This window comes from Natator depressus, chromosome 6 (genome assembly GCF_965152275.1).
Source record: "Natator depressus isolate rNatDep1 chromosome 6, rNatDep2.hap1, whole genome shotgun sequence".
Taxonomy (NCBI): Eukaryota; Metazoa; Chordata; order Testudines; family Cheloniidae; genus Natator; species Natator depressus.
The window spans coordinates 104,740,274-104,766,976 of NC_134239.1; the positions used below are offsets into that span (position 1 = coordinate 104,740,274).

Consider the following 26,703-nt stretch of genomic DNA (forward strand, 5'->3'; position numbering starts at 1 on the left):
GGTTGTTTGGAATGTAAGATTGGTCATGTAAGGCCATATTTCCAAAGAAGCTACAACCACAGAAATAGGGTACCTGCCAACACATGCATTTTTGAAAATAAAACAGCAGTTCCATGTGCAATATGGGTAATTGTATGTGCAAGTAATTTACACCCCCCTTTATTTGAGAAGCTTGTCAGCATGGCACACTGATCTGGTTTTATGTGTCTTCTGTAATTGATCTGTGTAAGTGTCTAATTCAGTGCAACTATAGGGTGAGTCCTTGGGCCAGATTGTATCATCCCAAACTGTCCTACTTAAATCAGGGAGTAAGGGGCTACTCAGTATGGGTAAAGGCCCCTGTTGGCCTGCTACGACAGTTGCTTCCACCTGCATGAAAGCTACGAGGGGAAGCAAATGATCAGGCTTCCTGTGCTATTGGCATCTTAGCATTCCTTATAGCAAAGGACTTTGGAGCAGTTCAGAAGCCATCGTGTTGTTCACTTTTAGAATTCATTTCATGTCATATTCATAGAAGCTCTTTCCTTGGGGGCCCATGGAATTGCACCTTTCCATGTACTGAAAAAGATAGCTGGAGAGAAAGAAACAAAGTACAATTATTTGAAAGTGAAGCCTATTTTGATATTTATAAGAGGAATTTTTTTCTGCCTTATAGATCAAATTCAGCCCTGCTGTAAACAAGTATAACCATTGGGTTCAGTTAAGTTATGCCCACTTATACCTGCATTGATTCATAGATTCATAGATACTAAGGTCAGAAGGGACCATTATGATCATCTAGTCTGACCTCCTGCACAACACAGGCCACAGAATTTCACCCACCCACTCCTGCGAAAAACCTCTGACCTATGTCTGAGCTATTGAAGTCCTCAAATCGTGGTTTAAAGACTTGATATGACTGCATTACATTTTGTATCTTTCTTATTTGTGAAACTTAAATCTCTTATTTTTCCTCTTTTGCCCTTCAAGTGTAATCTTCAAAAGCACTATAAGGGAGTTAGGAGCCCAAGTCTAATTGATTTTCAGTTGGACTTAGGGTAAATTTTTCAAAATCACCAATGGGACCCTGAAGCCTGCATCCCATCAAAAATCAATGGCGCATGGCTCCTAACTTACTTAGACACTTCTGAAAATGTTGCCCCTAATTGCCATAGGGGTTTTTGAAAATTTCACCCTTATCCTTTTCCATTTAGCAAACACTGATTTCGTTTTCTGTGTTGAGAGTGGGGTTGAAATCAACATTTTTTTTTCCAGACAGTCTTTTGTGTCCCTGATTCCTTCATAGACTTTAAGGCCAGAAGGGACTATCAGATCATGAGAAAAAGGATTTCCTCTTCCTTATTTCTCCCTCTTTTAAACCTTTCCCTCTCATAAGGCCAGTAATGATCCTGCTGTTTGATTTCCCCCTCAGAAAATGAGTAAATAAAATTAAAATAAAATAAATTTTGCATCATCCCAATTCCAGGCACCATCTTCTAGGCACTCTCCTCCTTTCCCCCATCCTCCCCTCACTTTTTTCCATGACACTATCCAATTGGCTACTGCAGAATAGGCACCTCACTGTCACAACCAGACCAACTGCTATACAGTCTGTGGTACTTGCTTGCCAGTCACAAACCATAGCTGGTGAGGATCTCATCCTGGCCCAAGCACATCAGTACACATTAGCTCCTGTCATAAATATAAAGGGAAGGGTAAACACCTTTAAATCCCTCCTGGCCAGAGGAAAAAACCCTTTCACCTGTAAAGGGTTAAGAAGCTAAGACAACCTCACTGGCACCTGACCAAAATGACCAATGAGGAGACAAGATACTTTCAAGCTGGAGGGGGCGGGGACGACAAAGGGGTTCTCTCTCTCTTCCCTCCACCCATTTTGTTCCGGCTTGCCCTGTCTCTCTGGCAGTCTGGGACTGCTTGTATCAATCAGCATAAGAAGAAAGACTTTCTGCTGAGTCCATTTCCTTATCCCATAAACACTGTTTTATTTCCTCCTTGGACATAGTCAGGAATTGCTCCTGAGCTATCAAATCACACATTCCGTCAAAGCTAGTGACACCCCTTCCTTGTACCCACTTATCTAACAGATCCTTCATCTGGTTTAGATAAGCCACATTACTTAGTCCAGGCCCTCTCTTAAGGGTTTGAAATTTTACTCTGTACATTTCAGATGTAATTTGAAATTGCTTTAAAACCAAATCCTTGAACTTATTATAGTCAGAAGCCTCATCAATAAGCATCTTATTGAATATATCCAGAGCTCTTCCAGTCAATTTTGCGACCAATGTGGTCATCTTGTGAGCTTCAGGAATTTTATGGAGAGTGCACAGATTCTCAAAGGTGAGAAAATATTCAGCAATATCACTGGATTCATCATACTGTGGACATAGTCGCTCCCATTTGTGGATTGTTGGGGAAGGATTGTTAGGGTTATCCAGGAGATCCTCTCAGCCCTTACCTTCTTCATCTCCAGTGCATGCTTCCTCTCTTTTTCCTTCTCCTCCAGTTCTTTTTCCCTTGCCTCCATAGCTCTCCTGTGGGCAGCCTCTAGGGCTTTTTCTGCCTCTTTTGCTGCCTCCATTTCTTTGTCCTTTGCCTCCATTTCTCTGTCCTTTGCCTCCATAGCTCTCCTGTGGGCAGTCTCTAGGGCTTTTTCTGCCTCTTTTGCTGCCTCCAGTCTGGTTAACTCCAATTTGTGTTGTGCTTTGGTTTCTGTCATGTTAGCCTCTCTGTTTTTAACTAACTTTACACCCGAGAGTTAGAAAGAAAACAACAAAACAAAACAAACAAACAAACAAAAAACTTGGCTTGTCAATATATATATATATATATATATATATATAGGTTGTGCTGTAACCGTATAGCTATGTTCTCTGATAGTGATTGTCAGCCTACAGAAAAATCCTATAAAAAAACCAAAACTAACACCTTTGTCTCCAGGCAAATAGACAGAAAACCCCTCTAGTTGCTCTTAGCTAAAAAACAACTTCAGGTCTGTGAAGACTTGTGAATTTTCCTGCAGGAGGTTAACAACCCTGCCTTTAGGTAGAGAAAACTCCAGCTCACAAAAGGCAAATCCCTTTTGTCTCTGCTCTGGCCCCCAAGCAGAGACAAAAAACCCTCTAACTGCTTTCAGCTTAAAACCTGCTTTCCAGCAGCCCAAAGGAAAAAAATATTTCCTTTTAAAATCTGTGCTTCTGGTTCAAAAAAATCTTGAAATGATTTCAAGTTAATCCCACCGCTCTGCCACCATGTCAAGGTTCCTTCCCCACTCTGAACTCTAGGGTACAGATGTGGGGACCTGCATGAAAAACCCCCTAAGCTTATTTTTACCAGCTTAGGTTAAAACTTCCCCAAGGTACAAACTATTTACCTTTTGTCCCTGGACTTTATTGCTGCCACCACCAAGCGTCTAACAAAATATAACCGGGAAAGAGCCCACTTGGAAACGTCTTTCCCCCCAAAATCCCCCCAAGCCCTACACCCCCTTTCCTGGGGAAGGCTTGATAAAAATCCTCACCAATTTGCATAGGTGAACACAGACCCAAATCCTTGGATCTTAAGAACAAGGAAAAAGCAATCAGGTTCTTAAAAGAAGAATTTTAATTGAAGAAAAAGTAAAAGAATCACCTCTGTAAAATCAGGATGGTAAATACCTTACAGGGTAATCAGATTCAAAACATAGAGAATCCCTCTAGGCAAAACCTTAAGTTACAAAAAGACACAAAAACCAGAATATACATTCCATTCATCACAACTTATTTTATCAGCCATTTAAACAAAACAGAATCTAATGCATATCTAACTAGATTGCTTATTAACCCTTTTCAGAAGTCTGACCTGCATTCCTGCTCTGGTCCCGGCAAAAGCAACACACAGACAGATGGAGAGAACCCTTTGTTCCCCCCACCCTCCAACTTTGAAAGTATCTTGTCTCCTCATTGGTCATTTTGGTCAGATGCCAGCGAGGTTGTCTTAGCTTCTTAACCCTTTACAGGTGAAAGAGTTTTTTCCTCTGGCCAGGAGGGATTTAAAGGTGTTTACCTTTCCCTTTATATTTATGACAGCTCCCAACAGCAATGGCCAGCCCTGACAGTGCCATTAGAGTACTTCCTGACTGGCAGTTCACTGAATTACCATCCCAGTTGTTCAGTGACACCAGTACAGAATGCAAAAGGTGCGTGCACTCAAGCTCCTTCAACCATTGCACTTTCCAGGTACTCATTCTGTGTACGTATCAAAGCCCTATTCCCACTAACCATACCCTTCATTTGACAGAACCATGCCTGCTTATGAAGGAATGTCATGGTGCACAAGGAATAACCAATCTTGGTTAGTCAAGTGTTAGAGTTTAAATCACTTCTAACTATTAGGGGATTAGGAAGAGCCCTTAATAGGGGGTCGGGGGAGGTTATCCCACATGTGCCAACTACAGGGTTTCTTATTTTTGCACCGTGCCATGATGTTTCTGGTATCAGCCACTATCAGATATAGGATTTTAGATTACATGGACCTTGGGTTGGATCCAGGAGGGCAATTCCTCTTTTTCTATATTCCAATGTTATATTTTTTCTGAAAAAAAGCAACACAGCCCAGTGCACAGTGCCTTGTGGGAGGGCATTTCATTTCAGACACATGGGAATGTACTAAATGCAATTAGTAATACCATCTACATTGTATTAGTGGCATGTTTCAATAGATGCTGTGCAAAAACTAAGAAGAGGTTTATCTGTCACATGAAAAAAGTCCACATGCACGCAGCTCATAATGCCACACCTTACATTTAAAAAAAATCCTTATCTTAAAAATAAATCAGGTAAAGATGCCAAATGGAATTCTCTACCAAGTAAAAGCCCCAATGTTTCATAGCCACCTCTCTTGGCTTTGGATGTGGTACTGGTGTAAAACACTGGTGGAGAGGGGGTCAACTGTCTCATTCTCTTGATTATAATTAAATAGTATAAAACTAGCAATTACAGGCTGTTTTTCATGAACAGATCTCAAAGTATTTGACAAGGGGAGATAAGTATCATTAGCCTTTTTTTAGAGAATGGGAAACTGAGTCATAGACATATCATGTTAATTGTCCAAAGTCACATAGCAAATTACTGGCAGAGCCAGGAATAGAACATAGCTCTTTCTGATGCTACGTCAACTGCCTCCTCAAATCACTGAAGATGATTTTTTTCAATTAGCTAGTGAATTTGTCAACTACGTGCCTTTGGGGCCTGATCCAATGCTTGTTGACGTTAATGGATTCTTACTATTGACGTCAACGGGCCTTGGATCAAAGCTTTGTATTTTTTCTCCCCTATATATTGTTATCTGCCTAACAGGATGTTTAGCCTATTGCTGTGTCTCTGGATAGGGTATGAGGGTGTTTGGCTATCATTAGCAGAGATGGAAGTGGATGTGCATATCTCAACACAGGTTGAGTTCAAAACTAATTATTATTAAACGACTAGAACTCATTACTGATTGGCTTAGTGAGTTCATAAAAAATAAAAATCTGTCCACTCCAAATGGCTCAATATGATGCCGATTTAGGTGGTTTTGGTGCTTCTGACAAAGGCTGGAAGAATTTCAGAGGGCAAGTGTTGGAGGGGCTGAATCTAGAGGGACCTATTATGTGAGGGTAAATCTTAACGGGTCTAAAACGTGAAGAATTTTTTTAAAATCCACCATGTAGCTTGTGTTGACCATTGTATGAACCAGCTTGTACTAGGAATAATAATATCTTGTAGGCTCGTTCAAACTCAGTTGCACTGCCCATAAAACATTAACCAGCTGAGCCTCAGCTGTGCCACACTAACAAGCTAACACAGCTTAGCTCTATTTCATCAAAGAAACATATAGCTATTCCATGCAGATTGAAGATCCATCAAACTATCTGCCTGATGCATTTTATATCGTGTTGGTTGTAGTCCAAAGGCAGGCTGGGATACATTTGCCTACTGAGGGGAGTAATTGCTGTCACAGCAGCACTACTGTAAGTAATGATACAAAATAACTGCCTCATTGTCAACAACTCTGAGACAGATATACCCAGCGAGAGAGCCAGGGCAGTGCCCTCATCATGGTGTAACCCTACTGATAACATCATTATATTAAATCATTCTAAATATTAGTTCCCACATAGGAAAACACATGCAGGAGTGGAAGAAAATATCTGGCTTTCAAAGAGAATGCTTCAAAGGGAAATTATATAGTATTACAGCCTCAGCTTTTTCCTTAATGGATATTTTCCTTAAAACCACATGTTTTCAGACCTGCTGCAAGAACTGAGGAGTAAGAATACTGCTAATGGTGTATTGGTTTTCATAAGAATTATAACATTTTTGTTCAGCATTTTCTTTCCCTATTTATTTTCTTCCTTTCCCTTCATCTTTATGTTGCATTAGATATTTCAGAATCAAAGAGGGACATGATGTAGGAGATGAGGATATGTGATGTGTATTCTATAGTCTTTTACTTAAGCTCTTTTTTTATATGAGCACATTCTCTCTCTTTCCCAGTACCCAGATCAAGATCTAGAAATATATTTGGTCCAGTCACTTTTGTAAACATAAAAATACATCTGGGGGGAATATAAAGATAAAAGTCTTCTGAAACAAAGTAGCATTACTCCTCCCAATACACACCCTTTATTCATGAAGTTTGGCAGGTCACAATAGATATGGCTAGCAGCAGGACGCCTTGACCAAATAAAGGAGATGTCATTTACAGCAGCTTTCAGGAAAACCAAAGGATGTCAGCATGAGTACAGACCTGGTGAGGGAAGGCTACCCAAGTCTCTCAACGCAAACCACTTTGGGGTCCCAATCCATGGACTGCAAAAGGAGTCAGAGCAGGCACAGCGAGGATGCCAGTCTGCCATGGTAGGATGACATGGGCAAGATCCTCAGCTGCTGTAAATCAACGCATCTTCAATTATTTCAATGGAGCTACACTAAATTACAACAGCTGAGCATCTTGTCCGTATTGCCTGCTTTCCATCCTTAGGACCTACTAGGTGAATCTGTCTATCTTAGGTAGTTATAGGGCCCCATCACTGTAGTATTTGAGCACCTCACAGTCTTTGAGTTTTCCCCATAAGACCCCTGTGAGATAGGGCAGTGCTGTTATCCTTATTTTACAAATGGGGAACTGAGGCACAGAAAGACTAAATGACTTGCCCAAAGATGCACAGGAAGCCTATGGCAGAATTGAGACTTGAATGCAGCTCTTCCAAATCCTAGTCTAGAGCCCTCACCACTGGACTGTCTTTCCTCTTTCGCTGTTGTATGGCAAGGAGATACCAGACTCAGAGGAAGGCAATTTTAGCCAAGTGTTTTGTGCTAAGGGAGATGTGATTTTATTCAGAAGGCAACTACTAGAGACTAAACGCCTTCCAATCTGTGATGAAGAGTGAACCTATAAATAGAGAGAGACTCAATATTATAGAATATGTCCGTACCAGCTGCTGAAAGTCCACACTTCATAACGGGTCACTGCAAGTCCTTCAAAAAGTCAGCTGAGCTTTTTCGCCAGGTGCTACTCTCAGATATTGAAAACAATTCATTTGCATTGTGTGTGGTATTGCAGGGTTCCGACTTGACATTACTTGCAATGCTGTGCAAGTCCACACTGTCCATGTACTCTGAATGGTACTTACACAGAAGGGGCAGCACCATGTGTCCTAAAGTTCTTATAGCTTCTGGGATTCAAATAATGAATAATCTGAGTCTAGTAAAATGATTTGTTGAAGAGGCATGCCCTTCAAACGAAGTGTTCTACTGATAGCATTACAAATGCACACGCAGAGAACATCTCTCTCTTTACACTATGTGGTACAGGGCTTCTCAAAATTCATTGCACCATGTCCCCCTTCTGACAATAAAAATTACAACACGACTCCAGGAGCGGGGACCGAAGCCTAAGCCCGCTCAAGCCCCACTGCCCTGGGCCAGAGGGGGACCAAAGTCGAAGCCCAAGGGCTTCAGCCCCAGGTGGGGTGGGGGCTGTATCCTGAGCCCAGTGCTGAAGCCCAAGCCTGAGCCCTGCTGCCCAGAGCTCAGGCTTTGGCCCCGGGCCCCAGCAAGTCTAACGCCAGCCCTGGCGACCCCATTAAAAGGGGGTCGCAACCCACTTTGGGGTCCTGACCTGTGTTCCCTGTAAGCTGTGCGTTTGGGCGGCCACCCAGGAGAGATTCAAGTGCCACTCAGTTGAATAGCAGAGCCACACACATCCAGATGGCAGCATATGTTCTGCCCCTCCTCCCCCGCCCTGCTGCTTTGCAGCCACCTTGCTCCTGCAGCTATTCCTGGGACCCTCCTGCTTGCTGTGCAGAGCAGGGCGGGGGAGGGGGAAAGGATGGTGCTGATTTCAGGGTGTCTCCCTTCCTCTCCCCCAGCTCCTGTACCCCATCTCCACAGAGCAGGGTAGAGGGGACAGGGCTCAGGACTTGCAGCAGCTCTGAGGTCTGAACAAGCCTTCAGGTGAGTGAGTGCCTTAAAGAGACAGTGCACGGTTTGTTACACACACACACACACACTCTCTCTCTGTCTCTTCCTTTCTCCCCTGTCCATCTACCCCATCTCCGCAGAGCAGGGGAGGGGGGACATGGTTCAGGAGGAGGAGAGCTTTCAGTGAGTGCCTTAAAGAGACAGCAGACGGGAGTCTCTCAGAAACTTCCCTAGCAGCCATCACGCACACTCTGTGTCACACACACACACTGTGTGTCTCACACTCACACACAGTCTGTGTGTGTCTCTCTCTCTCTTTCTCTCTTTCACACACACACACACACACAGTCTGTGTCAGACACCTCCCAACACTGTTGTTGTTACTTCTTGGTACTTCCTGCAATGCACATATATTCTCTGTAATTTTCTTCTTTCAAAGTGTGTTATTTTAATTTTTTTGACTGGTCTATGCATTTCATAATTTTTATTTCTCTCTTACACTTACATTTAATTCTTTTGAGTAGTGTGTTCTAAAATGCCTAATTTGTCCTGGTTGGAAAAATTATCCCTATTAGTCACTTTTTAAAAATATATATTATATACAGGGTTTTTTGTTTCTACTGGTGGCGCACATCCGCACATTACCTTGGTGCACATAACAAAATTTATTCCGCACATGGGTGAAAAAAATTAGAGGGAACATTGGTCCCAACCCACATTTTGAGATGTAGTATAAATGTTACACTGGTTATTTTCCGTTAAAAATGAAATATGCTTCACATTCCACTTGAAGCCTTTAGAGCAGGCCACACTGAAAGAGGGTCTGCCTTTTACAGCTTTGAGTGCTATTGATAACAGTTTACCCATATCAAACACATTTCATCCCAGAAGGTCCCCCACATGCTTTACAAATGATGGTCCAAATTCTGCAAAGCAGAGGTGAGTAGAGGTCCTGTCATGGGGAAAAGTGGCTATGCTCTGTTATCCTCCACACTAAGCTGCTTCTCTGGAGCTCAGTTATACAGGACTAAGAGGAGTGTGGTAGGTGTGCTGGTGAGGACTCAAATCCACATAAATAGGAGGTGAGGGGGAAGAGTTACCTTGTTCCCCTTGCAGTTAAGTGGGACTTGATATTTGAGGCAATGCAAGTTAATGCTGCTAAAAGCAATAACCCTCTGTGGCATAGTAGTGGGAGTATGTGCATAGTGAAGGGCAAGGGCACCATATGACAATGCTGCAAAGCAGAAATAGGGGCCAGGAGACTCCCAGAGACAGATCCCTGCCACATGGAAGGCCAGAGATCCACCAGATCTCCCCTGCATCTCAGCTTCTTCACCTCTTGATGGTCACTCCCTATGTCAAGAATTGATTTTAAAGATGGTTTTCCCACAAAAACCGTGGGATCCTTTGAGAAGTTGCTAACCTTTTCTTTCCCTGGGATGTGCAGAGCTTAGAGCTGTGTTTGCTCCAACTTCTTAGCGCAGGCTCCAATGCTCAGGTCCTTTCTCGTTAAAAAACACTATGGTTTTGTTTTCTGAAAGATTGACTCTCAAGTGCCTTGAATGAAATAGGTTTTTAAAATATAATCCCAACCTGAGACTGCAAATATGGTTGTTCAGCTGGTCACTCTCCCCATTTCAAGGCCCATTTGATACTTATAGCATCATTTACGAATGCTCCCCGGGGGTATTTTGAGAAATCTGTCTCTGTAAGATCAGGCTTGAGTAAAGATTAATATGAGAATAACAGGATTGTTCAAAGCTTTGGCTTCACTCCACATTTCATCTTTTGAAGATGGATAATGCACCCATCATCCCCTCTCTAATAACTGAGAAATAGGTTCTTGATTCAGATTTAAATGATCATTTACTGCTGAAAACCAAAAAGTGGAAGGTGCAGCAGACATGCTACTGAAACTTGATCCATCTCCCTTTGATGTTAATAGGTGTTTTCCATTGATGTTAAAGAGGACTGGATCAGGCCCTGGAGAGCTTGCTGAACAGCAAGCACCTGCTCCCCCTGCAGATGATGTGTGGTGTTTGTGGTAAACATAATTTTCACCCACATAAGTAAGAGTTCATTTGTTGACCAAAGATTTTTTTCCAAGGGCTTTTTCAAACATTACACCCTAAACCTGAGAAATGATGATTATTGTGAGGAGTGTAACACTGATTTCTTGAGATTTCTAACAAACCTGAGGGAATGTAAAATATGTTCTGTGCAATTGAAATGGAAAGATAATATCTCCTGTGTCTTTGCTGTGGATCACCCAGTTATATGAATAATTTCCCCCCAAAACTTCATAGTGGAGACACCATACGCTTCAAAAATATGATGCAGTTCCTTGGGCTATTATCTCGGCTGGAGGCGATTGTAAATGTTTTTCATCTGATAAAGTTTTCCAACCCACTAAAATCTAAAACTTTGTGTATCAGATTTTCAAATTGTCCCTGTGAAACAAACATTTTGCAGTTCTATTTTGTCTAAACAGTCTCCTTACAACAAGGTGCCTAGTTTTTAAAATGTTATTCCTTTTGTGAATCTTTTTGGACTGTTTTGTAAGTTTAATTGGTGATGGAATTATGCTCGGGAAATGTTTAGGAAAGCAAACAATGATCATACCCCCACATTCTTGAAAGAAAATCAGACTGTGGAAGGTTAATATAATAAGGCCTTTTGTAAATGTCTGCTTCTTAATTTGGAATTTTGTGAATCATTTATTTTAGGATCAGAGGACGCCTGGTGATCGGTTTTAGGTACCGTTTTCATAATAAAAAATATTTTTCTGTCCCTGGAATACTCAGTTCATTACAGATTTTTTTGCAAAGTGTCTTTTACTAAGTTTCCTTGCTGTAGTCCATTCTCCCTAGGTGAAAGAGTTGTATTTTGTGTGGCCAGTCTTACAACATGCTGAGCACCCTCGACTTCTAATGGCTCCATTGGGAACTGCGGGTAGTGGGAAAGACTCAGCACCTTGCAGGATCAGACTGTTTGATGCTAATGGTAATCATCCTTAAAGGAGTAGGATCATAGAATCATATCATAGAATATCAGGGTTGGAAGGGACCTAAGGAGATCATCTAGTCCAGCCCCTTGCTCAAAGCAGGACCAATCGCCAATTTTTGGCCCAGATCCCTAAATGGCCCCCTCAAGGAGTGAACTCACAACCCTGGGTTTAGCAGGCCAATGCTCAAACCACTGAGCTATCCCTCCCCTGCAATCCCTCCTTGCGGAAGCTAAGGGACCTGGCCAACCTCAGTGCGGTACAGACCATGGGGAGAGGTTGCCAGGAGAGGGTCCTGTGGGAGAAGGGGTTCCTGTACCGAGAATGGGCTCCCTCAGGGGACATGGAGCCCTGGGGGATCCGTAGGTCTTGGAAAAATTTTTGAAGGAGAAAGTAGTTAAGGACATTTAAGTCAATGGTAATTGGGACAAAATACAACATGGTTTTACAAAAGATAGATCATGCCAAACCAACCTGATCTCCTTCTTTGAGAAAGTAACAGATTTTTTAGACAAAGGAAACACAGTGGATCTAATTTACCTAGATTTCAGTAAGGCCATTTGATATGGTGCCACATGGGGAATTATTAGTTAAATTGGAAAAGATAGGGATCAATATGAAAATTGAAAGGTGGATAAGGAACTGGTTAAAGGGGAGACTACAGCAGGTCCTACTGAAAGGTGAACTGTCAGGCTGGAGGGAGGTTACCAGTGGAATTCCTGAGGAATCAGTTTTGGGACCAATCTTATTTAATCTTTTTATTACTGACCTCAGCACAAAAAGTGGGAGTCTGCTAATAAAGTTTGTGGATGACACAAAGCTGGGAGGTATTGCCAATTCAGAGAAGGATCAGGATATCATACAGGAAGATCTGTATGACCTTGTAAACTGGAGTAATAGTAATAGGATGAAATTTAATAGTGAAAAGTGCAAGGTCATGCATTTAGGGATTAATAACAAGAATTTTAGTTATAAGCTGTGGACACATCAGTTGGAAGTAACAGAGGAGGAGAAGGACCTTGGAGTATTGGTTGACCACAGGATGACTATGAGCTGCCAATGTGATATGGCCGTGAAAAAAGCTAATGCGGTCTTGGGATGCATCAGGCGAGGTATTTCTAGGAGAGATAAGGAAGTGTTAATACCGTTATACAAGGCACTGGTGAGACCTCATCTGGAATACTGTGTGCAGTTCTGGTCTCCCATGTCTAAGAAGGATGAATTCAAACTGGAACAGGTACAGAGAAGGGCTACTAGGATGCTCCGAGGAATGGAAACCCTGCCTTATGAAAGGAGAGTCAAAGAGCTTGGCTTGTTTAGCCTAACCAAAAGAAGGCTGAGGGGAGATATGATTGGTCTCTATAAATATATCAGAGGGATAAATACCAGGGAGGGAGAGGAATTATTTAAGCTCAGAACCAATGTGGACACAAGAACAAATGGATATAAACTGGCCATCAGGAAGTTTAGACTTGAAAGTAGACGAAGGTTTCTAACCATCAGAGGAGTGAAGTTCTGGAACGGCCTTCCAAGGGAAGCAGTGGGGGCAAAAGAACTAGCTGCATTCAAGATTAAGCTTGATAAATTCATGGAGGAGATGGTATGATGGGATGTAAGTACAGTGAGATAACTATCCATTCTTGTTTCCTTCACAGAATAAATCTACTCTTTCCTTTTCATTCCTATAAAGGAAGAAAAGGACCACCTGTGATGAAGCAGGTTAACGTTTAATAGCCTCCTTAATCTGTGGATCGAGGCACAATGTTCAGGCATATATCATTTCAAGATTTTGTATCCTGATATTAGTTACCTAAACAGCAGTGTGTTTTCACAGAGCCCAGCAGCTCCACAGTGGTCGAAGCAGGAGGGCGTTTGCTGAGATAAGCCACCCTAGTCACCTGGGAAGATGCAATGAGACCTCTCGACACCGAGCCAACAGGAAATGGAATTTCAAAAATTCCCGGGGCTTTTAAGGCGGAGGGGCAGATGGTTGTTTACCTGGCTGCAGGGCAGTGGAGTTCGAACTGCTGACCAGAGAAGTCAGGATGGGCATTGTGGAACACTTCCTAGAGGCCAACTAAAGTGATAAAATCAAGTGTGGTGTCTACACTGGTACTTTGTTGACACATTTTTTGCACAAAAAGCCTTATGTCTCTTGTTGGGGTAGTTTTATTTTGTTGCCAAAACAGGGCATTTTTGCCACCAAAAGTCGCATCGCAGTTTGTACGCATTCACTGTTTTGTCAACAAAAGCTGCCTTTCGTCAACAAACCTCTGTAGTGTAGTCAAGGCCTTAGGCTACGTATACACTAGCACTTTTGTCGGTAAAACTTTTGTTGGTCAGGGATGTGAAAAAACACACCCCTGACAGACATAAGTTTCACCGACAAAAGTGCTGATATGGGCGGCACTCTGTCGGCAGGAGATGCTCTCCTGCTGACATAGCTACGGCTGCTCGTTGGGGCTGGCTTAATTATGCTGATGGGAGAGAGCGCTCCCATTGGCATAGAGCGGTTACATCAGAGACCTTACAGTGTCGCAGCTGCAGTGCTACAGCCGTGCCGCTGTAAGGTCTGTAGTGTAGACATAGCCTAAGCAAACATTTTTGTAGTTACAGAGCAGACATTTAAACATTCCCTTGTAACATGGGATACAGATGTTATAAGTAGGATTAAAACATGCAACATCATAGAATCATAGAAGATTAGGATTGGAAGAGACCTCAGGAAGTCATCTAGTCCAACCCCCTGCTCAACGCATCCTGCAAGCATTCCATAAAATCTAAACACTAAAACACATTCTGATAACTCTTATATCTGTTTTAATATTACTAACACACAGTTCAGCCAGTCTGGTTTCCAGCTGTGCATTTGTCAGTGTTCAGTGAGGCCTAGGGCCACCTGGTCTGCCAGCGTCACACCTGTCTCTGCCTTGATTTGGCCAGACAGATGTAAAATGGAGATAACCACACTGACCTCCTCACAGTGGTGCCCTGAGAGTTAATTCATTCCCGGTAATATTATTTAAAGTACTCATATATAAAAAGGCTATAACTGATCATTTCACTTCTCCAAGTGAGGAAGAAGAAGCATATGTTTCAATGTGTTTTTCAGCTTTATCCCATACATAAGGTTCATGCTGCTCCAGGAGAGAAGTTGTGGATAATGCAACCTCCTAGTTCAGAGACACTAAACTAAATTTATTACTGGTATAATAGATACTTTGCAGTCCTTGTAGTTACACCACGGGTGCATTTGGTCTAATTGTTAATAGCTAGGTACTAATTAACATAGCATAAGCTTATCCTCTCACTGATATGGCTCTCCTCCATCCATTAGCCGACCCAATCTACTCAAACATTCTATCATGTGGAAAATATTCCACCCAAGTTGTCGCTCTCTCTAAGGCCACTGTCCTATTCAGTCTTAAGCATGTGTTTAATTTGAAGCCAATGAGACTACTCACCTGCTTAAAGTTAAGTGTGTGCATACTTTTTTACAGGATCAGGGCCTTAATAATCAAAATATTACAAGATTTCCACCATTCTTAAATTGTGGGTCCCATCTGGTACCATTTGATGGGACCCATAACCAGGCTGAGTTAAAGCTCTAGCTTCTTTACAAGGAAGCAACAACCAGCTAAAGATCAATAGCGTTTTTATGTACGTGGTTTGATTCAGCTGTCCTCCCAAGTAAATCAGAAGCACTGTATTTTCCCAGGCCTGCCTCAGAGTCATGTTTATTAGGTCAGAACGGATACAAAGTTCTGGAATAAATCTTTTTACTGCCACATGCCATAAACCGTTAATAGAGAAATGTATGTAACTGTTACTTAGTGGTGTCTGATCCACAGGCACAGCATGTTTTGATGCTGTGTGATCAGTCAACCTTCCTACAGAAAAACCACTGGAGGGATTTGGGGGTGGGGAATCTCAGTGAGACACCCCTCATGATACTTTCCCCAAAGGGTGCTAAGAGTAAGTGTCAGTGACAAGTTTGCCTCATGCACCAGCCCACCCCACCCTGTGAAATAAGCAGGGGATCCTGATGGCAGAACCTGGGGATATGCAAAAGACCTATCCATGCAAAGGCCTCATACCTTTGCACCTACTCTGAGGCCCCTTGTGCCCCCTCTAGCTTCCTGGCAACATGGCTGCAAAGGAAAGCTGTGCTGTAGATTGCTCTGGAAGTACCTATGAAAGTGGTGCCACTCCTGCCATGAACCCAGCCTCTCATCCCCTTCCTTCCTGCCCCCTTTCCAGCCCTGGATCCCCAAACCCACAAGCGCTCTCCACATGGTCAAGGTCAGGGGTGGCCAACCTGTGGCTCCAGAGCCACATGCGGCTCTTCAGAAGTGAATATGTGGCTCCTTGTATTGGCACCGACTCCGGGCCTGGAGCTACAGGTGCCAACTTTCCAATGTGGCAGGGGGGTGCTCACTGCTCAACCCCTGGCTCTGACAGAGGCCCTGCCTTCACTCCTCCCCCTCCCCCACAGAGCCTCCTGCATGCCACAAAACAGCTGATCGGGAGGTGTGGGGAGGGAGGGAGAGGCGCTGATCGGCAGGGCAGCCGGTGGGCAGGAGGTGTTGGGAGCTGGGGTCGGGGGGGGGTGATGCAGGGTTGCTGACATATTACTGTGGCTCTTTGGCAATGTACATTGGTAAATTCTGGCTCCTTCTCAGGCTCAGGTTGGCCACCCCTGGTCTAGGTGAAGGGGGAGTGAGCCATGGGGGCGCACACTGTTCCCTACTGTACATGCAAGGGTGGCTGTGTGTGTGGAGTGCCCCTTTGTTATTCAGACCTCAGGGGGCTGATTAGTCTCTGCCTCCTAAGTGCATTGGTTCCATTCTTCGTGCTGTGGGTAACCCCAGATTATACCAACAAAAAACAGTATAAGTGCATTTCACCAAACTGAAGAACAAGGAATCTGACTCGAGAAATTTGTTTTAAGGCAATTGGTTGAGATTTTCAAAACAGCTAAGGGATTTAGACACATAGTCCCCATTGAAATAAATGGGAGTTGTGTGTCCACATACTCTAGACAGCTTTGAAAATTGCAACCATTATTTAGTAGTTTTGTTTATCAATTTATTTATTACAAATACATTTCTGTTCACATGTGCAGACCACTACAATAAGCCAGGCTATAAGCACAACCAGACAATAGCGAGAGAAGCCTCTGTATGTGCCCCATTCCCCTGTGGGGTGAGGATCCCTGTAAGTAGCAGGCTTTCTGCCCTGTCCCATCCATATCTCGTCCCCCTGTGCAACATACCCATGCTGTAAAGGGGTTGGCTTCTTGGAAGAACTCCCCAAATTCTGCCTGTCCACTTGCATGGCTGCCAAGGGGGTGCTCTGAAGCCACAGACAAGGAAACTGAATTTGCCTTAAGCTTTTCCTGTGGCGGATGATTACAGGAGAGAACATCTTTCAGAATGCAAGTGCATTTAGTTGAGATTAGATCTGGTCAGGAATTTTTCGCTCAAATGTTTTTTTGATGAAAAATGTGGTTTCCGCAAAATAGAAATTTTCTGCAGGAAGATTTTGATTTTTTCTAGCATTTTTGATTTTCTGCTGGTATTTTTGTCCAAAGCCTTCAGAATTTGGCCCTAGGACAGCAGTGACTTGATCCTTAAATGGATGAGGAGTCAATAGATTTGTTGGAAGAGATGGTGATGTGGCTGTATTTCTTTTTATATATGACCTAAGACAAGCTTGGGAGCATGATTTACATTGTTCTTAAGGAGACAATGAACGAATCAGCCTTTTAAACTTCACTACCAGACTGTTGGCATGCCTTGAAACATCCATATCCTTAGATTTTGAATCATGCACTGAATAATTGCCTTTTTACTGAGTGCTTTTGTTTAGTTCCATGTACCATGTTGATACCTCCATTACGTGTAGCAAGGGAATCTGAAAAAACAACAAGGAGTCCGGTGGCACCTTAAAGACTAACAGGTTTATTTGAGCATAAGCTTTCGTGGGTAAAAACCTCTCTTCTTCAGATGCATGGAATCTGAGTCTTCTGCACTGGGGATGTCTATATGGTGGGGAGGAAAGGTGGAGCATGAAATCCCCCACCTTGTATTTCCAGCAGACAGCGCTGTAGTCCTGTTTGGTTTCTGAACATATTGGGCCAGAATGTCAAAATAACTCCATTATTTACTCAGATTCACACCACCTGACGGCTCTGGCTGTTTATCATCAATTAAGTCTTCTGCAGCTTGTTCAGTGAATTTTCAGCATACATGTTGGGGTTTATGAATCCTCTGTCTCCACAAGGGTATGTTCCAATTGCAGGGGGCATATCTGAATAAGCTTTTGTAGGTTTCTTTTCACAGGAGGACAAAATATTGAACTTCGGTCAATAGCTATCCTGGCAAAGGAAGATGAATTGTGACTGTGTAGGGCCTTTTGTGTTCTCATTTATTATGTGTGATTTTTCTGGTCACTGTCTGATTATACATCATGTGGGGGAAGAACACCATATATCATTTTCTTGTGCATTATTTTGCATTCTACCTGTTTAATTCCTCTAAGCAGCACAATTCTGCTAGGTTTCTCGGTGTTGATAGTTTTTACTCTAGTCATGAGGTGACAGCCATTCTGTAAGCCACTGCCTACATTTTGACATCTGGGTGGCTGAAGGGTATATACAGCCCTACTAGAAAGGTCATTTGCCTTCCTTTAAAAGTCCATATAACTTTAATTTTAGCTTTTTGGTAAAGTTTGTTCAGCTGTGAGAGGTCTTTAAAATAGTTGATCGTCAAGATCATGTGGGTTTCATGCACCCAATTTGCCTTGACTGAGATTTTTTTGTGTTATGAATTGTCCAAAGAGTTGAATATACTGTTACCTACATGTTATATCAATGATGCCAGTGAACACATTTGTCTATAATCTCTATCTCTATAGGAAGGGAATGTTATCTTTTATTTAGAACATGGGAGTGGGTGCCAGATCTCTTCAGTTTATGTTCCTAGTGCTGCCTCACTGGACCAGATTCTCTGGCCTTCTCCACTCCTTTTGCCCTTCTCCACTCCTTTTGCATGGCCCTTAGCTCCTATGCTGGGGATACCCTAGCAAGGCCTTCCACTGCACAACCCCACTGCAGGGGTGTGCGAATGAGCCGGCCACCTCCTGAGTGCCAGCTCATGGCCTACGGTTGCTCTGCAGGCAGCCTGCCTGTGTTTCCCCTTTCCAGGTGCTTCTTAAATAAATTCCACACCGGCATTTTTTTGTCCAACAGTGCCCGCTCTCCCAAGGTCTAATGAATTGACATAAGACACAATACAAAACTCACTACTAGGGCTTCTCTTCTCCCCGAGTCTGCTCTCCACAGCTTTTCCCTGCCTTGGCAGGCCTCTCTCAGCCCTGTCTGGCTGGAGTCTTTTTCTACTCCCATGGAGTTTGTTCTCCCTGGCCCCCAAACTTCTTCAGACCTCTGGCTTCCAGGACCAAACCCTTCCCCCGGTCTAGGGTATCTGGCAAAAGCCTCCTGCTCACTGCAGCTCTTCTGACTGCAGCCTCTGCCACAGCTTCTTCTCATTGTCTCTCCTTGAGTGTCCCCCCTCTCTCTACAACAGGGGTTCTCAAACTGGGGGTTGGGCCCCCTTTGGGGGTCGCGAGGTTATTACATGGGGGGTCGCAAGTTGGTTGAGGCAACCCCCGCTTTGCCTCTAGCATTAATAATGGTGTTAAATATATAAAAAAGTGTTTTTAATTTATAAGGGGGATCACATTCAGAGGCTTGCTATGTGAAAGAGGTCACCAGTACAGAGGTTTGAGAACCACTGCACTACAGCTTCCTGCTGCTCTTAGAGTGGAATCACCCAATCCCAGCTCAGAAGTACCTGCTTAGTAACAAGGGCTGGCTGGCCCCAGCCCCCTAGCCCTTAAAGGCGGCTTGTTTGTGCAGGGAAGAGTGGTTCTTCAGCTGCTCCCCTCTTCCAGTCCTCCCATTGTGGATGATTCACCAAAGAGAGGAGCAAAGTTAAGTAGCAAAGAAAGGAGCTGAGCAGCTACTTTACAACATAGGATTATCCTGCTTGAGAGAAGTAAAAATACAGGCTTGGTTTTAAAAGTGCCTGATTCCCCAATCACAGACTGAATTTAAACTCCAGCCACCTCCACTCAGAAATTATCTTGATGGGAGTCATATAAGTACCCAGGTGTACAGAAAGAAAACTGTCTTTCTCAGACCCACGTTTAATATCACAGGTCCCCTGAAATGAATTTAATAGTGCTGATGGAAACGTTATGATGTGCACATTTAAAATCTGCCTATACTATCAAAAAGTGCAAAGATCCCATGAAGATGATGCAAGGCATGTACAGATCCATTGTCTAATGTTTAAGGCAAGGAATGTGCCTGGCAAAGGACATTCTTCCATATATGATCATTGCATCCCAACATCGTGCATGTGAGAGCTTTGCAGTTTTGCCAGAATGAGTGGTAGTTACTGCTTTGTATGAAAAGATAAATAACATATTAAGACCAAAAAAAAAAGTTGACCCTGGACTTTAATCTAATGTTGTCAAATCCTTCTTCGCAGATTCCTGTTATGGGAGGAGCTTTCATGGACTCACCCAATGAGGACTTTGGTACAGAATACTCCTTGTTTAATTCATCGGCCAATGTCCATGCAGCTGCTTCAATGCAGAACCAGCCAGAAGAGACATCCCGCTCCTCAAACGATGCCATATTGTTATGGATTGCGATCATAGCAACAATTGGAAACATTGTGGTTGTGGGAGTGGTGTATGCCTTCACATTCTAAGAAGAGTGGAGACTGGAATACTGCAGGAGTGGACGGCTACAAGTGTGTTTGTTGTGCGTGTTTGTGTATATATACATGTATAGCTATATAAATATAGATAGATAGACACATTTTGTTAATTATAAGCTGCGACAGTACTAGAAATGAAGTGCAAGTTATTAAACTTGAACTTCAGTAGCAAAGTTTGGATGCATTGGCAAATTTTGTGGTGGTGAAAGCTTTAATCAAGAACAGCAAATACATGTCACATATAAATTTGATGTGAAAGGCCAATGTTGATATGCGAAACACAAAATGAAAGCGGGTTTTATGTAAAAAATGCTTATTTCCTATTGGTTGGATTTTCTAGTAGCTCTTCTGTTTTTTGTTTGTTCCTTTTGTTGAGTTTTTAATCTGCTTTTGGGATTGGTATTTCTATCACAACATTATATGAAAAATGCTCTGTATCTTATTCTCCATGGAAATCTAGTTATCTAGATGTCCAGATGCATTGGATGGTGGGCATTGGCTCAATTGTAATTAACGGATTTTCAGGATTCTTGTGTGTTGAACTAAAATACACATGATCAGTTGGCTATGTTTAAAGTGTAGATATTATTAATCTTAAAGCAGTGGGCATGCAGGTGGATGCATGGCTGATTTAACTAGGACTCTCGTTCTAAAGACAGTGAGCAGAGATGATATTCTGAGTGTTAATACTGAATCTGCTTGATATTTCTAGAACCTGTACTCCAGAGGATGAAGTGCTGGCAAGTGAGTTTTAAATGGGAGGGACAGAAGCTCCAATTTCCATCAGACTATTGACAGCCAGAAATGATAATGATTATAGTTCATTGGATTGACCCCTTCTAGAAAATAAAGACTGTCGATCTTTTGGGTTCATTATGCTGAAATCCAAATTTCCCATAAAAGCCATGTGGTCAAATAAGCTTTATTTATGAATGAAAGAAATTACTTAAAGTGCAGTAATTCTTCAGTCTAATTCACTGCCAATGATTCATCTATGGGGATAAATGAATCACAAGGTTTACCAGATAGCCCTACAGTGCACATACATAACCTCCCACGGTGAATTGGGTACATGAGTTACATACAGTGGTGGGATATACGGAGCACTGGAGGGCAGTAGCTTAAGGGAAGTTGCTGATAGACCTTGACAAATGTTTACATTTAGGCACTAATATGTTTCTATGGCCGGATAATGAGGGGGGAAATGTAAAATCAATTGTGCTAGCAATTTTATACAAATATTTGTATTCAGTGTTCTATTAATGGGTAATGTCTTTGTTGTATTAATCTTGTGAGCAATGATTTTTAAGGGCTGTACCCATCTAAAATAATCTGTAGCCTTCCTTGCCAAAGGAAGGGTGTGTGTATATATATAGGTGATGGATGTGACCATAGAGAAATGGCAGCAGATAAATACTTTACACAAAACCTCTGTGTTGATTGGACAGTTCTCCCTCTACTCTTGTCCCCTGCAGCTGTTACCCTGATTCCAGAAGGCCCTGTCTGCAGGCATGGTGGGTATTTTTGACACTTCTTTGTCACTCCGCTCAAGGCTGGAGTAAGAGCTGGTAAACGTATGGAGAGGTTTTGCTTTTATTTTTCTCTCTAAACCATTTTTCCTGCAGGGTTGGTGGATAGTCACTCAATCCAGAGCAATATGTCCTAAATAAGCATTTCAGCTTTTGCATTTATTTATTGTTAGTCAAAGTATTGGCCTGTAAAGCTGTCCTAGTTCTTTTGCAGCTGGCTCACTGTCAATCAACTGCAAAGATCCTTGATCCATGAAATCACAGGAGAGGATTCCCAAGGCCCTTTTCTAGGGGCCATACCGTACTCTATATGGCTACCACTTCAGGAGGGAGGTGCAGTACCATTCCACACCACTGAACCTCTGGAACCTGACTCCTGGTTAGACTATATGGATGATCAGTCACGGAGTACCTGTGACAGACACCTGTGAAGCTGGTATTTTAGATGATTGGCATCCTGCCATGTCTACTCTCTCCTTTATAGACAGAGGATTTAGCAGGGGGAACATCTGTTAATGCTCATGTGAATTACATACATAAATTCCCTACATTCTGGTAAGAGAATAAGCCATTAAGTGCCAAATCCTGTAGCCCAAGAAAGGCCCTGAATGCAGTGAAAATTAGTGTGGCCGGGTGCAGAAGGGCCTCTAAAGTAGTCTCAAAGAGGAGGCATTTGGGGGTAGGATGAGTTATGTCAGCCGTGCATTTGTAGTCCCCTCCCCGCCCCCATGTACATGTGTATGTAGTGGAAGAGCACAGCCCCCCATGGAGCAGCCTGGTGAAGGAGACTTCAACCTCCCACCCCACCACCAATAGCACCTGTCAAATGAAGTCCTTAGTGCAAGGCCCATCTAATCAGGCTGTGGGCAGGGGAAAAGATTTGGTCCTAAGTGTGTGTGGGGGCCTCCTGGGCTTTCCGTTTTAACACACTCATATATGGTAGAACAGTTTAATTCCATGCCCTCAGCTATTTCAGGTGTGTCACTAGCATCATAATTGCATCAATTAGTTATTAATAGGATGTTTTGGTGCCTCAATAAGGCTCTGCAGTGATGCTACCTCATGCAGTAAAACTATTTTTGCAAGGTTGATAGTAAAGCATTTTCACCCTGATTAAAACCAGTTAGACAATATTGTATTTACCCAATGGGAATCTTTTGCTGCTCAGTGAATTTGCCAGTAGAATGCTTTGCCTAAACTTTTAATTTTAATCTAAATGCAATTAGCAAAGTTTATCTTTAATCTCCCAAAGTATTGGACCAAATTGAAAAGGTACAGTCAACCATGAAAAAAATACTTGAGAATGAGTTGTTTTAAAATGAGAGACGCTGTCATGTTGTCTTATGCAAAGAGGTGCCCTACTTTCATATGAAGTCAACAGGAATTGCAGAAAAGATTCGAACGAACCAGTTCTCCCCCTGTCCTCTTCATATATATTTTTCATCATCAGAGTTGACTTGCCAGGAAGGGCCTGATGTAACTTAATGTAACTGATTTAAGAGGGCGACATATAAAGTAGGGTATCTAAGGAAAATATTTGCTCTTGCTGCATCTCAGACTTGAAAGATTGTAAACGTGTAGTTAGCACTGTGAATTCAGGAGATTTCCACAAAATAAAGGCAGGTGCTATGGGAACTTTATGATTAAAAAATAGCCTTCTCTAGGGATATATTTGGACTGTTGAATGAAAAGTCTGGGCAGTGCGTTGTCAAGCATATTAGGGATGGGCTTGTACTGAGGCTGAATCCCATCAAACTATGCAGATATGCAGCTCCAGAACCAGACGTTAGCTGTCTAGGTATTTATAACAGGATCTCAATGTGGTAGCTGAGCCTAAGATCCAGATACGGATTGGAACTTCACCGCGTGGCCCTCTCTCAGTATTGGGCCAAACCAGAACATGGAATCCAAATACCTCCACATATTGGGGAATTTCAGATTTGGATCCAATTCTGCATCTAAACGTTGTAAAATGGACCCAACTCCCAATCCTGACTGGTGAAAGAAGCAGTTCTGGGAGAATAAGTAGGGCCAAAGTAGATGCTTCTGCATCAGGAACTCTGTTAGACAGGATCCACATTATATACCTTTAACTGCATTTTAGTGCTCTTCTTAAGCAGGTGTATGCAATGCCCTGACCTGTTCCACTTACTTCCAGCACTTACTGCTGACTGCACCATAGTTACTAGCCACCTGTGGACTGTGTAACAGACCTCACCCTCTTTGGGATGTAGTATGAGCTTCAGCATGTCAATCAGGAATTTCTGCTTGTGCATTGGTGTAGGCTGGGGAGCCATTCTACGTGGCTATTTGGCAGGGGAGGAGAAGCCCCTCCGCAATTCTCCCTTGGCCCCCTTGCACACCAAGGCAGGAGTCAGCTCAAGGATTAGTTCTAATCAGTATTAAAATAGAGGCACGTAACACAAACAAATGACAATGAGATACTCAGTGACATGCAGAGAGTGTTCATAGTTGTATTAGGCCTTTGTAGTGGAGAAGGCAGAACACCTTATAAATCTAGCATACGATCCCTAGCTGTATAAATGCCACACCTTGCACATGCTTGTAGTAACAATATCTGTCTTGTTCAAGGTTGTAAATGTACCTCAGCTTGGGAGGAGCAAGGAAATGGACTGGGCGATCATCCGTAACTTCTACTGGCTCTCAACCTTTCCAGACTACTGTACCCTTTTTAGGAGTCTGATTTGTCTTGAGTACCCACAAGTTGCACCTCACTTAAAAACTACTTGCTTACAAAATCAGAGATAAAAATACAAAAGTGTCACAGCACACAGTTACTGAAAAAATGGCTTATTTTCTTATTTTTACCATATAATTATAAAATAAATCAATTGAAATATAAATATTGTAGTTACATTTCAGTGTATAATATATAAAGCAGTATAAACAAGTCATTGTATGAAATTGTAGTTTGTACTGACTTCACTAGTGCTTTTTTGTACCTGTTGTAAAACTAGGCAAATATCTAGATGAGGTGATATACCCTGTATTAGACCTCTACATACCCCTGGTTGAGAATCACTGTTTGAGGGCTCTCTGCTCGTGTATCTCACTATTTTAAGAATGATTTGACCATGAGCAGTCACCATCCCAACTGAGCTGCCCTGTTGGCATTTTAGCAAAGAGACAAAGGATTGAACAGGTATGGAGACTGCTGGTTCCTCCAGGTCAGGAAGAAGGCATGTTAGAAGGGAGAGGTGAGGGGGGAAGCTTACAGAGCTGCCCCTGCTGTCCTTGTTCTCTTTGGCCTCCATCGCTATTAATCCAGTACATGTCCCCAGCACTAACATTCCTTTACAACAAAGTGAGAGAGGTGGAAAACATGCCTGTTTCCCTACAAATGTGGTTTGAAATCCATCATTTCCCTTTGTTAACAAACTGACAACAAGCAAAATGGGGGAAAGAGATGGCTCGTGTGTTGCAAGCAATTTAGATCACCATTTAACAGGGCTCAGTCCTGCAAGCTGCTGCACGCTCTTGTCAGGCGCTGAGCCCCCTCAACTCTCCCCAACTTCAGTGAGAGCTAGGGACACTCAGCATCTTTCAGGAGTGCTCAGCACCATTCAAGAATGAGATGAGAGAGGAGACAAGCTAGACAAATATCTGCTTCAGATACACCCATATCAAGCCAACTGGAAACTTTTCTACTGTGGGTGAGTCCAATCCAAATACAGCCACAGTCTTTGTTCAGTGAGCCACTATATATTTTCTCTATTATTAACAGCCTCCTGTTTAATATCCTGCCATTATTCAATTCTTAATATCCTCTTTGCATTGTCCTGCAGGGAGCTAGTAACTATTAATTTAACACAGCTCCGCTTTTTACACCATGTCCCAGCAAGTATAATTTTACTGAGTTTCCTGTGGTTAATCACACAAGTAGATCTGGAAAATGACATTTTGTTAAAAAAATATAATTTTTGTTAATAAAAAGAATTGGCCAAAATCAAAACCCCAGGTAGAAACACTTCTGAGCTTTGGGGTTTTGATATCTGGAACTGAATTTCATCTCACTAATGCTAGGGAAGATAAAGGGCATCCCGTGTTTCCCCTAGTTGTATAAAGTCCCATGCAGAATTCAGAGCTCTGTTAACTAGCATTCTGTTCCTGTGCTCCCAATTCATTTACTCTGATCTCTGTTCACACAAGAGCTGGACATCCCAGGGGGACATCGTGTACAGCTGCTCCTCCCTATTTCTGTTGTTGAGACTCCTGAGGGAAGCACTTATATTTACCCTGTTGCTGGCACTAGCAACTGTAGCCAGGGATCAAGACTGAGCTATGTGTACCTTGCTTAATCACCACAGGAAAAGCACAGGAGAATTTATGCTGGGAATGGAAGATGAGGGGTTGTCCCTCCTTAGCCCCAGCCTTGGGCATGTCCTACACAGGTTGGAGCATCCTGGTGCCTGCTTTAAACTATGCCAGCTTTCATGGTCCCCTAGCTGGGCATTGCTGGAGTACATTGAGCTCCTCATGCCCACCTCTCTCATCCCTCCCTATCTCCGACATAGCCCCTGCACCAAAGGCTCTGGGGTGAGATGGTGTAGGAGGCAACCATGCTGATTCTGTGTTGACTGAGGACTCCCACACACATCAGGAATCCCCAGCAGCTGTGCTCTCTTTGTGCTGCCTAAAAGTCACAAAGCGGGTAGAGTGAGGCCAAGAATCTACCTTTCCATATCAAGAACGATATGCGCCTTCGCAGAATGAAGTGGGTGACATTTTTATGTGGTCCCAGTCTATTCCAGAGTATTTAGGCTTGGCCTGTGACAACAGGTAGGTTATTTTGAGGGTGTCAATTATCCTAGTCAATTTTGTAATGGGTTGTGTGTGCCTGTCATGTCTGCATTGGCTGAAAGAAGCCAAAACAAACCTGACGGGCTTACACAATAGACCAGCGATTTGACAAGCAC

General features: G+C 42.8%; 1 protein-coding gene across 1 annotated transcript in view; it reads left to right on the plus strand.

Annotated features, from left to right (window-relative positions):
• Positions 1 to 22,489, plus strand: part of C6H14orf132 (chromosome 6 C14orf132 homolog) — a 71,376-nt gene extending 48,887 nt beyond the window's left edge. The window contains exon 2 of the mRNA XM_074956184.1: positions 20,004 to 22,489. Coding sequence (XP_074812285.1) covers positions 20,004 to 20,228 — 225 coding nt within the window. The 3' untranslated portion in view covers positions 20,229 to 22,489. The remainder of the gene's footprint in view (positions 1 to 20,003) is intronic.
• Positions 22,490 to 26,703: the final 4,214 nt, after the last annotated feature.